We start from the raw sequence: 18,581 nt of genomic DNA on the forward strand, positions 1-18,581 counted from the left end.
AGAGACTCTACTGCAGCTATAAGTAACTACTTGTATAAACTATGCTTGTTGCATTTTAGAAAATATTCAATATATAATATAAAGCAAATTCAAAAGTCTACTTTTTTAAAATAAAATCTCTGTTTAGCTCACTTCTTTTCTTCAAATGAGTAAAAACTGAGTGGTATTTGCTTTTCTTGCAAAACAAAACACAATTTGAAGAAATTATTAAAGACAATGGTGCCAAATTTATTAATGTTGGGCATTCTTATAATTAAGCACATCAAAATAGATATATAAAGAAAAAATATCACATGGTATAATGTTAAAATCATTCTCTACAAATTCCCAGTTGTTTATTTTTAAAGTATAAATTTGTTTCAGAAACTGAAAGACAGTAGATTCACTGTAGATGTACAGTTTTAGCTAGATTTGTTAGATTAAAAAGAAAAAAACTGGAATTACAGTTAACATATAGAAGTCACAAACATTGATACTGTATTGATAATTGTTCTATGAATCTATCTAATAAAAATTTAAGAATAAATGTTCCCATCTAGTTAAAAACAATCTTAACCTGACTGAAAACTTGTTTTGGCTTTTTAAAGTGGAAAGTTCTAGAAGAATTTTTTTGAAAGAGTTAGACAATTTGAAAACATAATATTCTAATAGATACATATCAAACTTCAGAGTTCATAGGACTTGAAAATCTTAAATACTCTACTGAGTTAATTCAAACTTTTATTAAAAATTGACTTCTAAAATTAGAATTAAAGTTTTCTTGACTAAGCATATGTTCTAAATAGGTCTTTAGGTTCCTAAATGATTGCCTTTCTAAAGAACAGACTGGAAGAAGAAGTGACCAATTTGCCCTTTAAATACACTGTAATTTAGGTAGCCCTATCAGTGCAACAAGTGTGTTCCTATGCAGGTTGTTATACTTGCGTTACTTCCCAGTCTTTTTCCTCTATTTTCATTTCTATACAACGATACCACTATGCTTAATTATAGGACTTGTATCATGTAAGCTTTCTTATTCTTAAAATACAGCCATTTAACCCTTTTAAACATTGCATGGACTAGTTCTCCAAACCCTCCCACATATATAGCTTGTCTATTTCTTACCCTCAAAGAATAAAATAAACGCCATAAAGTCATCACTATAACAAAGGATAAGTTCTGTGCTCTTACTTAGTTTAAAATGAATGTGAAGGCACTTAGAACCTATAGTACAGATATAATGAGGCAGAGTACACATTAATATAAAAATTGTATTATAATAAAGAGGAAGTGGACCTAAAGCACAATGAATATTTATTGATTAATATCGCTACCAAAATCCTCAGGGCTAGCCATTTTTAGAAAGGTTCAGGAATATTACAATTAATATAAGGAGACCCATAAAAAAATTTTACCTGTTTTCCAGTCTCATGTACATGATTATGGTAATAGCAGGTGCAATGCAGACACATGGGGGGTGTTGGGATGTTAATAAGATGAAAAATAAAACACATACCATAAAATTCCGCTGGTAATGAATGTTCTCTTTGTTAAAGTCGATCACATAGCCATTGAAGGACCAAACAAATGTGAGATCCAGTGCAGGATCAAAGGAAGCAGCACACTGCATGGTTGCATTTTCTCCAACAGTGATATCGGCATTAATTGGAGCCAATATAATTCGTGTGGGATCTATACATTTTTAAATAAAGGAGTAAACCACAATTCAAAAAAATATGAGACACCATATTATCTAGTACATTAAAAAATAAAAATCAATATAGTTGAAATCTCTGTGCAAAACAATAAGATGTTTACAAATTTAAATTCCAAGAATAGTTTCATCAAACAAGAGATTTGCACAGAAGGCTTTTGAAATGGAAACATCAAAACGTGGATTGTCTTATAAGCTTAGTGCTGAATCATGTCTTATAGTACATTAGAAATTAAGCACTGTCAAACTTAAAAAAAAAAAGTAAAGTTAATCAAATGGTTTCCTACCTGTGATAACAAGAGTCCCAGTGCTATTAGCCTTCCCTTTATTATTTTCTACAAAGCATGTATAGACACCTCCATCATTCCTTGTAATGTTATTGATTTCCAAGCTGCCATCTTCCCAAATGACTATTCTATTGAAATGAAAGAAATACATATTTCACAAAATTAATTTAATGAAATACGTTACTATTCTATGTCTTAGATTAAAAACACTAACATCTTAGTATCATTAAAGTTTTACATAAATTGCTTGACAGAGACTTTTTTCAAGATGAAACATTCTAGCCTTTGTTTAGAATATTCTTTCTCAGCATCAAGTTTTTTTGGAAAACCACCTTCATCTTTTTCTTGGACTTATCACAGTAATCTCGAACTGTCCTCCTGCTGCCAACCTTGCCTCTACACGGTTTCTTTTCCCACATGTCAGCCAGACATGAAGACATACACCACATAAGTAATACAATGTCACTCTTTGGCTCAGTGATGTCACTCTACAGCTCAGAAGCCTCCAGTGAGTTTTCCATCTCATGCATAGTAAAAGCCACAGCCCTTGGTTTGCCCTTTTAGGCCCTGGTCGTTTTCACAATCTGTTTCTCACAACCTTCAGGGTTTTGCACAGTGGCACCTTCAGTAAAGCTTTGTCTGATAAATTCTAGTTAGTATGGCATGCACACACCCACCCATGGCACTGCTGCTGTCCTGGCATTCCCCATGATATTCCTCTTCCCAGATTTTTCTTCCTAACACATATTTCATCAGACATACTTCAGCTTTACTTGTTAATCTATCCTTGCATTAGATGGTAGCATCCTGATGTCAGGAATTTGTATCTGCTTTGTTTGTGGCCCCATCTCAAGGTAACATATTCATTAACGTATACAATCATTAGGAAAAAACAAAAAACTATGTTCCAGGAATTCCTTAAGGAGTGAGACATGAAACAATGAGTAGGCACTCGATCAACCTGTTTTTGAATGTATGAACTACATAGAGTTTAACTGAAGCAGTGGCTCTCTACATACCACCATAAAATGACTTTTAAACCACTGTGAGACAGACTTAGATCAGTCATAGGCCTGAAAGAAGTGAGCCCAGATCTTCCAGGAACGTGACCCCAGGACTTCAGCCTTGGTAGTTAGAATGGACTGTCATTTCCACAGCCACAGAGGAATACAAACATATTTTAATTTTAGGAAATTTCAAAGAATGATACTGTAAAATCTACCTTAGTAAAAGCTTCTGTAACAGATTACTTTTAGGAAATTCTTCTATGAACAGAAACTAAATCTTTCATACTAATAGAACTTAAATGTATTCCCTCTGCCTGTCTGCCTCTTCCTTGGAGTCAGGAGACCGAAAACTCATTATTTGTAACCTTATTATACCTAACTCTTACATATAATTTATATTACATTAATATTACATATATTATGATATATTACATATAATTTATATATTTATTATATAACTTTACTATATAATGCCTTGCACTTACATTCAATATTGGATTGCCTGTCATTGGATTTTATTTTATTTTTAAATTTTTGATATTCTTTTCCATTATGGTTTACTACAGAATATTGACTATCCCGTGCTTTACAGTAGGACCTTATTGTGTATCCATCCTATATATAATATTTTGCATCTGCTGATCCCAAACTCCCCATCCATCCCCCCACATCTCCTTCCCCCTTGGCAACCACAAGTCTGTTCTCTATGTCTGTGAATGTGTTTCTGTTCTGTAAATAAGTTCATTTGTGTCATATTTTCGATTTCACATACAAGTGACATTATATAGTATCTTTCTCTTTTTCACTTATTTCATTTAGTATGATAATCTCTAGGCCCATCCATATTACTGCAAATGGCATTATTTCATTCTTCTGTATGGCTGAGTAATATTCCATTGTATATATATATACTACATCTTTATCCATTTATCTGTCAGTGGACATTTAGGTTGCTTCCATGTCTTGGCTATTGTAAATAATGCTGTATGAACATTGGGGTGCATGTATCTTTTCAAATTATAGTTTTGTCTGGATATATGCTCAGGATTGGGATTGCTGCATCATACGGAAACTCTATTTTTAGTTTTTTGAGGAACCTCCACACCCTCAAAAGGGTGGAGTTTTGCCACGCTTTTGGGTGTGGCAAAGGGTGTAGGAGGGTTGCCTTTTCTCCACACCCTCTCCAGCATTTACTATTTGTAGAGTTTTTAATGATGGCCATTCTGATCAGTGTAAGTGGTACCTCATTGTAGTTTTCATTTGCATTTCTCTAATAATTAGCAATGCTGAACATCTTTTCATTTGCCTATTGGCCATCTGTATGTCTTCTTTGGAGAAATGTCTATTTAGATCTGATTTTTACTTTCCTTAAATAGATAATTTCCAAAACCTTAATTTATCTCTGAAGCTTTGTACAAACACATGCCAACAATTCTCCATATATTCCATTTTAAGAGCAGAGCTTCATAAAGGACAATTACTACATACATACTTTATTAATAAAAATCTCCATATAAGAAAACACCAAAAATTTCACCAATAATATATTCCATAATTTCCTTGCTCGTCTTTAACTCTCCAGTTCCAACTTAAGCTCATTTCAGAATACTTTTTACTTATTGAAGAAATAATGTAATAGCATAATATAAACATAAAAGTAATTATTTGATATTGTGGAAGCTATGCCAATGTCCCTCTATGTTCTCACTGTGAGGAGTGTAACTGATCCACAGCTCTAGCTGCTGCACTCAGAAATCCATCACTGTGTTTGAGCCAAAACAACACTTTCCACAGGTTGCTCTCAGCCAATGACTGAGTCCAGGAGGAATTTTAAGGCTGCATATTCCAGGTAGACATCAGGCTCCTCTGATGGGCATTTTTAGCTGGAACGCTTTCCAGTGGTCTTACCACACTCTATTAAATCTGCACTGCAGTCCATTTCTACCCAACCTTTCTTCCTTCCTTCCCTTTCCCTTTCATTTGGAAGCAGACATGAATCTCAGATGGCTGTCCCAGGCTTCACCAAGAGTCTTCTCTGTTTTCCTTCCTAGGCATTGCCATTAATAAATCTCTTGCATGGCTAATCCCGCATTGTCATCTTCTTCTCATAGAACTCATATTAACACAGTACTAACATTAATGTGTCTCATTTTTTCTCACTAAGCTCTAGTGTAAGTCCTTAGCCAATTTTCCACCCCCACCTCATTTACTTATTTTGTACGTAAAGCAATGAAAATTATCATCAAGTTGCAATGGAAACAACAATAGCAACAATTAATCTTTCTAAAACCCACATTATATTCTTAGTTTTCTCACATATATTAGCTCTCAATTGATCATTGTCATCTTTAAAGGGTATACTTCCTTGTGTTGTTCAGCTCACCTACACTTTCAGGTACTTTGTCCATGACATTATAATTAATTTCAGTAAGAGTATTTAGGGAACTTGATGGTTTTGAATAATGATCCATATTCTAAAGTCAATGTAGTTGAATTATCAGAATCTTATCCTTATTTTCAGATTAGATCATATAGATAAACAGTCAAACAAGCCAGGAACCATCTGGTCTTTAATAAAGTAGTCACTTATTGTTGCCAAAATTATTCCAGTATAACCTCCATCTTATTTGTTAATGTTTAAAGCACACCAACTCTGGGGTAGAAAAGAATCTTGGAGAGACTCTCATATAAAGGGCTCAGATAAAGACCATTTTAGAGTTGATAGCAGTCCATTGGTTATAAATGAACAACTACAAAGAAATTCTGTTGGAGGATGCATATCATTTTAACCTTAAATAAAATCATACAATTGAGAACTTAATTACAACTTATCAAGATTTATGTTTCCTCTCTCCTGATTGCAAGTACTTCATATGCCATTTTACAAACCATTTACCAGGCACAGAGATAACTTAGTAATGTGGAACAGTTTTTAGGTAATTATATTAATCAGAATGAGATTATAGTTATTCAGTTACTCCTTAATATTATTTTCAACAGAAATGTTTCTCTAAAAGTAATTATTAGTTTAACTTTTCTTAATACATACTATTTTATAACATTCAAACTTATTTTTACATGAAATACCAAATCTATAATAAAGAGATACTTAAATAATCTGAGCTACTAATGGGTTAACATAGTGAGCAAAAATTAGATTTATAGACTCTTTCATCAAAAGGTCATACAATTTGATTCAAATACTTTAAAAATATTGACAGGACTAGAATAATAAGGTTTTAGGAGCTAGACTTTTCTTTTTTTGAACACATGTTTGTATTTAGGAAAAACAAATCCATGAAGCATGGTTCTGAGATATTTGTGGTTGCAGAGGTCCATGGCATGAGTCCTCATCAGAATCAGAGCAAGATTCTTTTCATTAAGGAGAGAGAGCTAATAGTGCAGCCAACAGGGAATGCTATGCTCTAGGCTGTTGCAGTAGTGAATACCTAAAATTGGAACTACCTTATGATCATGGTCTGCATCACTCATTATCTGACTGCTAAAGCTTCAACCCTGTATTGCACAGATTGACTTTTCCTTTAACACTGATTCTTCTAGTATCATTTTGTTAAAGTGTTAATAAATCTTAGTCAGACATATTACCTGTAGAATTTAATGTATTCAGGGAAGCAGCTGCTGTCCTTGCACACCCCTCCCCAACCACAGCTTTGTCTCATGCACAACCATACTTGTGATTATCCTAGTAAGAAAATTGTGTTGCCATGTGTTCATTCCATATCAGCATGGCACAAGTTCAAGTTCTGGCTTGGAGATTACTGATACATTTTCAGAAGGTCACTTTAAACTTTCCAGGCTTTAGATACATCAAAACAGAGATAACACCCACCTTACATCCTTTACTGGATTACTGTAAAGATTTATCTTTTATACTTTTGCTAGAATATTTTTTTAAAGGCAAAAACTACTTTTTTCCTCCCTTATTTAAGCCTTTAGACAGATTTCTACTACTCTTAGATGAAGCCACAGAAAATGTTGTTACTAATGACCTGGCTTACTATGTGTCATCCCTTAAAACTGTTCTCCATTTTATTCTAAAGACAGCCATGTTGGTTTTAGTTCTTACATTCCTTATACATCCTCTGCTCTCTGCCTTAGGGCCTTTGCACATGCTGTGCTCCCTGCTTGAAATATTTGCTGCTCCCCAACCTTCACATCCCAATTCTCCTATTTCCCAACATTCCTTCTCCCCATAGATAGTTAGGAAGATTAGAAGTTCCTGTTCACTTCGGAAGAGGGAAGAGGTGATTTGTACTTTAAAATCACCTTTTATTTCCCTACTGAAATATTTAATAGGCTAATTGCATAAAATTAAATCAAATATGAATGGCTATAGAAGCCCTTGTTAGGGGAAAAATTATAAAGACCCTATTTTATTTCCCATTGTTAATTAGTTTTGTGGCCTTGGGCAATTTGTCACAAACCTCTGGGCCTCAATTTTTAAAATTCCTTATAAACTCTAGAAGTCTAAAAATTGAATTCTGTTTATAATAGATACTGACAGTGATGGGTATTTCTGTTTACCTTAGAGCTGTGATATCTTCTGGGGAGAAAAGTTAGAACAAAAATTATTTACACTATGAATATGAAAACAAGTTCTCTACAAAGTAAACTTTCCCAAGTACTGAGTTGCAATCGGATTTTTAGTTTCTGGACTGACCTGCTGCTATTGACAAGCCGCTCTGTACCTTTACTCCATAAAAATTTTGGTTTGGGTGCAGCTTTAGGTTTGCATTCAATTATAACTCTTCCTCCTTTAGCAGCCAGGATCTTTTTCTTCATAGGATTCATTTCAAAAGTTGGAGCCAAAGCTAAAAGAAAGTAAACTATTATTTGTCTCTTTTGCTAAAAAAAGAAACAGAAGTTTCTTCTATACTATAGCATCTTTTATTCCCTTTTGATTAATAATCAATAGAAAAGATTAATCTCACCAAATGTTATCAGCAATGACCAACAGACATTCCATGCCTAATAATAATAATTGTTTTCTTTTATTTAAAACTTTATTGAGGTATATTTTACTTATCAAAAATTTACCCATTTTAAATGTATAATTCTTGGTGATAACTGAATTAATTATTACACATTTAAGTTGTAATCAAATGCTGTATGAATATTTACCTTGAAGGTAATACCTAATTCAAGTGTCTTGACTCAGTTGCGCAAGGGAAGTTAAGTGAAAGGATAGAGGAAATTGAGCAATTATTAATATTGACACATATTCATAATCCGTAATCATAGTCACACTTTGAATGAACTGTCCCCAGCTTACGGATGAAAGAACTGATACCTATTAAGATTATATAATTTGCCAAAGGTGCCACAGGCAGTAAGGTATAAAATGGGATTTACATTTGAATCTAGATCTGTCTGATTTGCAAGCATGCCCTTTTCAATAAACAATATGACTCCTCCTTCATTATACAAACATTTATTGAGTACCAACTGCATGAAGACACTATGAGATGCCTTAATAAACAGAGAGACCCCTGCCTTCAGGACCAACCTACAAACAGTTATGGGAATGATGTTTTCAATTAATTGAGAAGTACATAATGCACCTGTAGCTCATCCTTACTTCAAAGTACAGATCAATAATTATGAAAACATGCTATAGAGTCTCAAAAAATATTACTCTCTTGATGATATGCTCTAATTTTCTTTAGTGTCCCCACATCTAGCTCATTTCTCAATCTCTTTGTCATTTTGCAGACTCCAGGGGGATTCCATCTTTTTATTTCCACACATCCCAATCATCTATAAAACTCTCCTTTCTGGGGGCTTTTCTAGGCCTAAGTATATCTTTATCCAGGTCTTGACCCTTCATCATCTAGTCCCATGATTCTCAAATTTTATTTGTGCATCATAATCATCTGAGGATCTTGGTAAAATGCTATTTAATAGATCTGGGGTGGACCTGATATTCAGCACTTCTAACAAGCTCTGAAGAACACACTTTTTATAAAAATGATTTAGGTTGTCCCATTGTTCTTTTAGTCTGAGTTTTTATAATTGGAAATAAATAAGTAAACAACCAACTGTGTTGTACACCTAACACAGCATGTGGTATTTTGTATAGGCTAAATAAATATTGTGGGTGACATATTGCTTATAAAATATGAGAGAAATTTTCATCGGATTATATTTAGAAAGTCTAAATTTATCTAGAAAATAAGACTTTTTTCTGAATCTGTTCAGTCTTAATAAAATCGTTGATTTGGTGCAGTCATTTAAATGATCCATGCTTACCTAATGTTTGAATTTCTAGTGACAGAATCTAGACCATGTTCATGTATACATACATATATATATTTTTTTTTTCTTTTGTTCTTTATTGAGCCTATTACAGACTAGTATCTGGTGCAGAGTAAGCACTCAATAATCATTTGGTGGATGAATAAATGAATTAGCTAAATAACTCAGGAAAGAAGAGAGAGAAACACTGTTCCTAAAGGTAATAAACAAAAATAGATTGAAACAAATATAAAGATGGTCAGGAATTAATCTCAGTCTCAAAATGATCAATTTGCTTAATTACTGCCTTAATAGATTAATGATTGCAAGATTTAGGTTTGAAGACAGAAAGATCTTTCAGTCTGAGCTGTTAAATTTTCATTTTCTCTTGTAATATATAACAATTAACAAGAAATTTTAACAGAAAACAAAAGCATTTACATTTGGAAGGAATTGAAATTCACCTCATATCTTCTCTAAGAGTCAAAATGATTTTACTGCACTTCATACCAAAGTGATAGGGTATGAAGCCTAAGCCTAAATGTTTCCTTGATACCCAAAGAAACTAGATTAAATATATTAGCAAGGAATTTTGACTTTAGGGGGAAGAAATGGAATATGATACTCAGCATTATAAGAAGAGGCAGGAAAAGTTAAAATCAAGAAGGCCTCAACTCTTTTTAAAGATAGCTTTCTTTAATACTTTCTTATAACTGTCTCAGTGTCTTTCATGTTCTTTTAGTGTCACTCAATTTGCAGTGATACCAATGTTTTAAAAAATTTCCCTTTGGTGTCTCAAGAATAAAAGAGACTGCACTGAGTCATTGTTTTATCTTTTCAGTAATCATTTCTAGCAGAGAAATCCTGCCCACCCGATTCATTACTTACAATATTACTAAACTTGGTGACAGCCACTTCAAATAGTATGAAAAGGACATGATACTTTTAATTAAAGTAGTTGTAATGAAAATAAGAAGAAAGTAAAAAATCTCAGAGATTTATGGGATAAAAATGAGAAATTTAATAGATGTAATGGGGGGAAAGTATGTAGTAGATTGTGTCATTCTTTAGAACAGTAAATATTTCAGGAGGAGATGATGTGAATGAGTGAGAAATAATGAATTAGGTTTCAGACATGCTGAGTTTGGGATATCTGTGAAGTTACCCAGATGACCATTTCTACCAAGAAGCTTTTATAGTGAGCTTGAAGCTGAGGATAAAATTCTGGGCCAGATGTATAAATTAAGGGGTCCTTGATAGTTAATGGGCAAAGAAGAAGATATCATCCAGGTTTTTTTAAAAAATTTAAAAATAATAATAATTGAGGAACAATATTATAAAATACATGAAAGAATGAGTAAGAAAATGGAATGCAACCAGAGGAATGGAAATCTAGAAGAGAGCAAGATTTCCAACTGAGCAGGGAAGGGGTAAAAAGGAAAATGAAGGCGATCAAGACAAAATAATCTGGGAGGTATCAGAGCATGGCATCACCAAGGACAAAAGAGAGGAGAATTCAAGAGGAAAGCATGACCAGAAAGAGAGGCAGCCTGAGGATATGCACACACACTCACACACACACACACACACACACACACACACACACACACACACACGCACACGAAGAAAGATGTCTGTTGAGGGCAGAGATAAAGGGATTATTTTGGGACAAGATACATTGTCCTCTGGATAAAGAGTATCAAAAGGACAAGTGTAGTAAAGATTCAGATAGTTTTGAAGAGGGATGGGAGGTTGAAATATTTTATTTCAGTGTTTTTCAATTTTCATGGAGAAGTAAGAAAGTAATATGAAAGTAGGAGTGAGTGTGGGGTAAGGGGATTGAGGAATGTCTCGAAGGTTTTCAATAGCAATTTTAACCCAGGGACCCAGGGACTGATAAAGCTACCAAGTGCTAAACACTCATCTGAGGCTGGCTCACAGGCATTGCGGAAGCATCAATCTTCACTATGTGATGTCCTGGCAGTGTTTAGCTGCCCAAACATAGGAGAGAACAAGACATAAAAATTGGCATGTGTAAAGTTTGCTTTACCATTAAAAAAGTCTTAAAAACCTTTATACTCCATGTTGCCTCCAATTTATTTACTGTTCATGAATGAAAGGAAAATAATAATATCATTCTATTTCAAACCACATTTTAGAAATGTTTAACTTCTAATTCAAGAAAGTAATGTGAAATTAAATATAATCTGTATATAATGAAGGATGATTTTAACATGTTGCTTTCTTGCTGATTGTTAACAGAAACCAGAAATAATACTGACCCAAGATCTTCAACTCCGCGTTTGCATAAATGGCTCCATGTGTATTTTCAGCTATGCACTGATACATGCCAGCATTTTCAAAGGTCACGTCATACAGTCTCAATTCCCCTCTATGATACTGGAAAGAACACAAAGTGAAACACATTTTCTTGATAGACTTTAATAGAAATGGTTTCATTTGGGTTTGGGCTTGGTTGTCTTTCCATTTAGGTACATTATTTTTGCCCCCACTGTTAAGTAAGTCTAGTGGAGTGGGGTTTTCATGGTATGGGGAAGTAAAACCCACTTACCATGCCCAGTGGCTCTTGTTCTATTCATCCTACAGAGAAGAGAGTCCACCTTTTTCCCTCTTGGCCCAGCTGGGAGATTACAGTGGGAAGGTAGAGAAGGACCCCACTGCTGCTACTTGTCCCCAGGGCTAAAGGTAGGACCTTCATTCTTACCTCTGTTTCTGTGGGGTCAGGGAAACAGTGGCAAGAAAAAGAGGACAATATCAGGTAGTAGAGATGGATGCATAGAAAGAGGGTGAAAAGTGGAACAAAGGAAACAATAAGGAGAGAGAGAGAGAAGGTAGACATAAGAAAATGTTTAAGCTGGAAAAAGACATTTTATGTTCACTTTCTGGTTTTTTCTTTTAAAGGAGACTTTTATATTTCAGGGACTAGATGCCCTTAATCTATTGACACTCCTGCTAACTTTATCCCAGGATCACCCAGAAATGTTACCGGAACATAGGCTCAAGAACTGCAAAGCACTTGAACATACATACCAAATATCCATTCTTCAGCCATCGGATGCTAGGGATGGGCTTCCCTGTGGCCACACAAGGCCAGTAGAGATCACTGCCTATATCCACCTCTGTGTCATTGATGTGTTCTACCCACTCAGGAAATGCTTAAAAGTAAAGGACATTGAAAATTGTCAAATGCAAGTCAACATTCATCATCATCTCAAGAGGACAAATATTACACTTAGTTGATCTTCCTCTAGAAAATACATCAAATACTCTGTGTCATAAAATCAATGATAGAGTCAGTGAAATTGTATTTCTACAGGTCAGCAGGTAAACTTTATCTTACAATATTACAGCACTAGGTAACTGTAATTAAATTCATAATTGTTTTTCTATTTGTGAACCACGTTTTGTTGGAAAGCTAATTCACGAATAGCACTAAAATAATTTATCTTTTTCTTATAATGTAAATCTTTCAAAATTACATATAAAGTTTTAAAGAATTATGTGTTAATTTATTATGTAAGAGGGGTAGAGTCTAGGGTACAAGTGGAGATGTTGACCTCAGAGAGCAGCTGAACCTAGAATATAAAGAGATAAGGGTAGAGAAGTAGGTGTCAGTAGATGTGGAGTGGGAGTTTGTGAAAGCTCCAATTTAATTACTACCATTTTCTCTGTGAAATAAGAAGCCAAGTTATCAGCTGAGAGGAAGGTTGAAGGAGGAGGTACTGTGGGTTTGAAGGAAATCATGAAGGCATGAAATGGTCATCTAAGAGAGTGAGAGGTAAGTGAATCTGGAGAAATGTAGTCTAGTTGCCAGGCGACATTAAGGGTAACAATAAGGTCTGAAGCATGGCAGTGGGAGTGAGTTGCTGAGGAAGGTTGTAGGACAAGATCATTGGAGGAAAGGAGTTCAAAGGAACTGAGAGGGCAAACTATTGGAAAAGTTATTATAGTCTACATGATTTTTTTAAAATTAATTAATTTATTTATTTTTGGCTGTGTTGGGTCTTCGTTTCTGTGTGAGGGCTTTCTCTAGTTGCGGTGAGCGGGAGCCACTCTTCATCGTGGTACGCAGGCCTCTCACTGTCGCGGCCTCTCTTGTTGCAGAGCACAGGCTCCAGATGTGCAGGCTCAGTAGTTGTGGCTCACGGGCCCAGTTGCTCCGCGGCATGTGGGATCCTCCCAGACCAGGGCTCGAACCCGTGTCCCCTGCACTGGCAGGCAGACTCACAACCACTGCGCCACCAGGGAAGCCCCTAGTCTACATGATTTTATGTCACCAAGAATGAAGTCAGGAGTAGAGTTGTAGTTGGTGAGAGTTGTCAATAGTGAAAATCTTAGGGCAATGAGTGGGGAGGGGCGACTTAACATAAGATTGTAAACTGGATGATTAAAGGAAAAGAAAGATAGTCTAGCAATAGCAGTGAAGAGCAGGGAGGCAGGTATTGGCAGTACTGCCAGTCACTCCTGGGGATGAGGGCTGTGAAAGAAAAATCAGCCACTGCTTGAGTGGTCTACAGGGGAAAGTGTCTTTAAGGGAGAGCCAAGTTTCAGTTAGAGCAAGAGAATAAAGGGAATGTTCAAAGAAGTTGAGAATATAGGGGATTCTGATAATGGACTATGTGCTCTAGAAGCATAGTATAAAGACGTCAGAAGTTGGGAATGAGGGGGAAATAGAGACTAAGTAGGACATGTGCAGAGCTCTGTGGGTATTAAAGTACAGGTCATAAGGAGGCCCTGGACCAAGGGCTTCTTAAGGCAAATGAAATGCACAGGGTGAAGGTAAAATGATCCTAATCTTAGTGGACTTTATGAGATGGTGGTGGTGAGGCTGCAAATCCTGGGTCATCGGAGACACTTACTTTATTCCGATATAGACAGAGGCCTGGGGTCTGAGAGATAGGGGTAGGGGTTGGACTTGACCCTGTCACAGTACCCTTTCAGCCTTCTGGTATTCCAGTTCAGCTGAGGCATCATCTCCAGTTTTTCCTATCATGTATCTTTTTGATGAGACTAAGGTACCCCTTTGCCATATGCTTTATCAATATCTTATGTAATTTTCCATATCGCACTCTCACTATTTTCTTTATAATTATATATATTGGGGGTATATATTTATTTGACTGTATATGCTTGTATACATTTGAGGGTTTTGTATGATATGACTAGAGTATGAATTCCTCAAGGACAGAATATTTCCTTTAAGTCCTTGCTCCTATCATAGTGTCTGCCTCTGAGGACACACTCAGTATACACTTGTTGAAGACTTAGATGTTTATTTAGATGTTTATTTAGACCTGCAAACTTCACATTGTAGATTTGTGAATGGATTTGTAGGGATGATTTCAGCCTGAAAAGTTTCAAGCACTGACTGAGAAACAACATTCTCTCCTCCCAAACATAAGCTCATTTTAATGTGTGAGAATCAAACACTTGTGCCAAGAAAATTATATTAAAGAAAACTTTTCCTTAGACCAGTTGTTCTCTAAGTGTGCGTCCTGAACCAGTAACATCAACATCTCCCAAGAATTTGTTAGACATACAAATTCTTGGGTCCCAAATAGACCTTCTAACTCAGAAACTCTGAGGGTGGGAACCAGCAATTTGTGTTTTTAATGAGCCCCCAGATGATTTTAAAACATGGTAAAGTTTGTGAACCACTGGGTTAAACTAAATCATAATGCCTAGGTTCTTGTACAAATAAAAAAGAGAGCTTGAAGAAAGTCTACAAACTATATGAATTATATTTTCTGAAAATTATCAATAACACTACTATTGATCCATTGGTGTTCCTATGATACCAGTGGCATAAACTCTTAACTTATATACTCATATTTGTGATTTAATTAGACATAAAGATGAATATTTTATCCTTTTGCATAATGTAGTTCACATCACTATTTTTAAACTAATCATTTTATGCTAGTTTTTCAAGTATGAAAGTGGCTTTCAATAAGATATTGATTAAATGTATGGAAAATTAAAACAATATCTCTACCTTGAACATAAATTCTTGCCTGGTGTTTATCCTTTCCTCTAATGTTCTCAGCCTCACATTCATATGTGCCTTCATCTTCTAGCTGAATATTGAAGATCTTCAGGACAGCTCCAGATGTGCTGATCTCAGCCGTGCTTGGCATTGGTTCTAGGACCTTCCGCCAACGGATATCAGGAACAGGACTTAAATAGGAGAAAGTAAGAGCTAATGGTCCACAATTCTTAAAAGACAATTTACTCTATGTTTATAGCTAAACATTTACAACATTTATTTCCTAACAATACAAAATTTAATGTATTTCTATATATGTTAATAAAAACTGTGAGTATACTTACTTGCCAAGTGCAAAACACTCTAAAGTCACATTTTGGCCCATCAATGCATATATGTCCTTGAACTGAACTACAATATCAGCAGGATATGGTTTTGTTGTTCCTAATTTAAGAAAAACAAAAATATCAACTAATTAGTAAGCAGAGTAGCGTTTGTTTAACATTGTGGTTTTTATAGGATTAGAATTGCTTCAGTATGGAAGACTTTTCTCTGTACAAGTACTGGAAAATATCTGATCATGTCACAATGTATAGATTTGTTTATTTATGCATAGTATGCATACAGTATGAATTTTATTAAGCATTTTCAATCATATTGGCTCATTCTGACAACGGTGTAACCAATTTGACTCAAATAACTAAAAAATTCAACAATTCTTTAGGAAGCATCAAATAGGTATAAAACAAGCATAAAATACGTATGAAACGAGCATCCCAGGCGATTCTGATAAATTGGATTTTTGATCTGTACCTTGAGAAAACATTGACCCAAGGGGCATTCCTTTTGATTCTGCCTCTAAAATACAACTTGGATCTGCCAGGTACTCTATGGGAATCAGGAAAAAAGAGAAAAAGGAAGGAAATGAGGGATAAGGGAAGAAAGAAGAGAGAAGAGTGCAAAAGAAGGAGACAAGGGAAGAAAGAGGAAGAAAAGAATAAAGGAGTGTCCATGGAGATGAAGGAAAAGAGAAAACAATTTTAAAAGAGGGAAGGAGAGAAGGAAAGAAGAAAATTGTTTATTTAAACATCACCGTGTTCATCAATGACATTTATTTAGCATGTCGTTATTGAAGGATGTAATTCCCTCTATCTTACAGTGGAAGAAATAGGCTCAGAAAGGCTAAATACACTGTTTAGGATCACAACATGAGTGTGTATTTTACACTGTATAACACTATAAAGACAAATAGATACACAAAGACCTGAAATACAAGCCAAAACAAAAGTAAATGCTCTGAAAGAGTGGCAGCCAAGGAGGATTGTTGGAAGTATATAGGGGCCAAGGGAATTTCAAGCAAAGAGGGCATTTGAACCAGACCAGTTCAAGTTGAGGAAATAGCATATTATGACACAACTTCAGGAGTTGTGCAGGGAATTATAAAAGGTCTAGGAATCAAAATGATATTGAAGCATATGTAGTTGAAGATGAGCTTGAACCTACAACATAGAAGACTTGAAACTGTGATATTAAACATTTTGAAGCTAATTTCCTCAATGGGTAACTACTAATAGGTTTTGATAAAAGAAGTGATATGAATCTTAATTTTGGTTTAAGTAGAAGACCTTGTTGTCAGTTTTAAAGGAAGGAATATGGAGAAGAAAAATAGCAGAGAGTCAGAGATCTAAGGGAGTGAGTTTCATAAATTCAGAAAAATAGATGAGGGACTAAACGAGGGCACAGTTGCAGTGGGAACAGAAAGGAAAGGGCAGATCCAAGTTGTATTTTACAGGCAAAATCAAAAGAACTGCCCCTTGGATCAATGTTTTCTCAAGGTACAGATCAAAAATCCAATTAATCAGAATCACCTGGGATGCTCGTTGAACCTGCAGATCACTTCCTAGGGGTCTAGGATGGGTCACATCATAGGTCTGCTGAATCACTATCTTTGGGTTCCACATTTTCCTCAAACTTCCCAAGTGCTTATGTCCTAAATGGGAACCGCTGTGCTCACTGTCCTGAGGATGGCAGTGGAGAGGAGCTGATGATTAAAAATGCTCCCCCGAATTATTGCTAAATGAGAAATATGACAGTATTGCTAAATGAGATGAAGAACACCAGAAGAGGAGGTTTAGAGAGGAGATAAAAGATGTGCTTGGAATATTTCAAACTTAACATCCTTGGGAACTTTCTGTGTGTCAAGCCCAGGATGTAGGTAGAATTCAGGATTAAATATAGGGAAAAGTTTTGGAGATGCAAATTTAGAGTCATCACATAGGGCTACTAGAGAAAAAGGTGTAAGTGAGTGAGAATATTTGAAAAAAGATTAGAAAGAAATATTAGAAGGAGGAAGATTTGATGAAGGATACTGCATAGAATTTGTCAGCAAGGCAGGTGGGAGATGAACGGAGGCAGAAGTAGTCAGAAAAAATAGGAAAAGAAGGGAGAGTTCAAGAGAGGCAGAGAGATCAACAAGTGTCAAAATTCATACAGTATCAGGCCTGAAGATATCCTTTGGATTTAGCAAATAAGAAGTGGTTTCACTTATTCACTGAATACAAAATAATACGCAGAGGGAAAGGAATGGAGGAGAGTTTGAAGATTCAGAAAAGAAAGGAAAGAGTGATGTAGTGATGTCCTTAAATGAATCAAATGGACTGTGAACCAGGGCAACTGGAGGAGGCAGCCTGAGCAGCAGGAGAAGCACTTCTTCCACCGAGAAAGAAAGAAGCATTGAATGTCGAGGGAAGCATAGGGAAGAAAGTTAGGGAAATTTTTACATGATGGCTCCTTTTCACTCTGCGAAGTAGTGGTGAGAGTATCTCCTAAGATTTGGGAGGGGAAAAAAAGCCAGAAAATCAGAAGATATTTATTGAATTCTAACCATGTGACTGCTATCTTGAGAAGAATAATAAAAATAGAATCTTTATGGTAGGATGGACTTTTCCCCATTGTTATATACAACTTAAGGTTAGTGGTAGGAACCAAACCTAAGTCTGCCAACAACAGTGCCGGTATTTCTTCAGAAGCTTGAACTCAGCGATATGAGTGTAGCAGCAGGACTGAGATAAAAATAATGTGAAGTAAGAAAACATATTGTGATCTGATTTCTCAGGAAGTGGTACATTAAAAAACGGAATGCAGTTCATTCAATTGAAGCCTGAGAAAAGGCCAGTCAAGAATGTTAGTGATCATCAAATATGGCACCATGGTAGTCATACCCTACACTACTTACAGTAGAAAGGCAATTTATGTACTTATTTGCATCATGTAAATAGTTCTTAAAAATATCAAAATAATCCAATTGCCTTCTTCCCCCCGCCCCCCAATTC

The 18,581-nt window shown here is 35.4% G+C and overlaps 1 protein-coding gene across 7 annotated transcripts in view; it reads right to left on the reverse strand.

Annotated features, from left to right (window-relative positions):
- CNTN1 (contactin 1) overlaps positions 1-18,581 on the reverse strand; it is a 375,618-nt gene that overhangs the window by 123,444 nt on the left and 233,593 nt on the right. For all 7 annotated transcript variants that reach the window (XM_030835383.2, XM_060307110.1, XM_060307112.1 and 4 more), the window contains 7 exons: positions 15,594-15,693; positions 15,259-15,440; positions 12,294-12,418; positions 11,525-11,642; positions 7,669-7,819; positions 1,981-2,108; positions 1,496-1,671 (listed from right to left, as the gene is read on the reverse strand). In XM_030835383.2, the coding sequence (XP_030691243.1) occupies positions 1,496-1,671; positions 1,981-2,108; positions 7,669-7,819; positions 11,525-11,642; positions 12,294-12,418; positions 15,259-15,440; positions 15,594-15,693 (980 nt within the window). The remainder of the gene's footprint in view (positions 1-1,495; positions 1,672-1,980; positions 2,109-7,668; positions 7,820-11,524; positions 11,643-12,293; positions 12,419-15,258; positions 15,441-15,593; positions 15,694-18,581) is intronic.

The sequence above is a fragment of the Globicephala melas genome, chromosome 10 (genome assembly GCF_963455315.2).
Source record: "Globicephala melas chromosome 10, mGloMel1.2, whole genome shotgun sequence".
NCBI classification, from domain to species: domain Eukaryota; kingdom Metazoa; phylum Chordata; class Mammalia; order Artiodactyla; family Delphinidae; genus Globicephala; species Globicephala melas.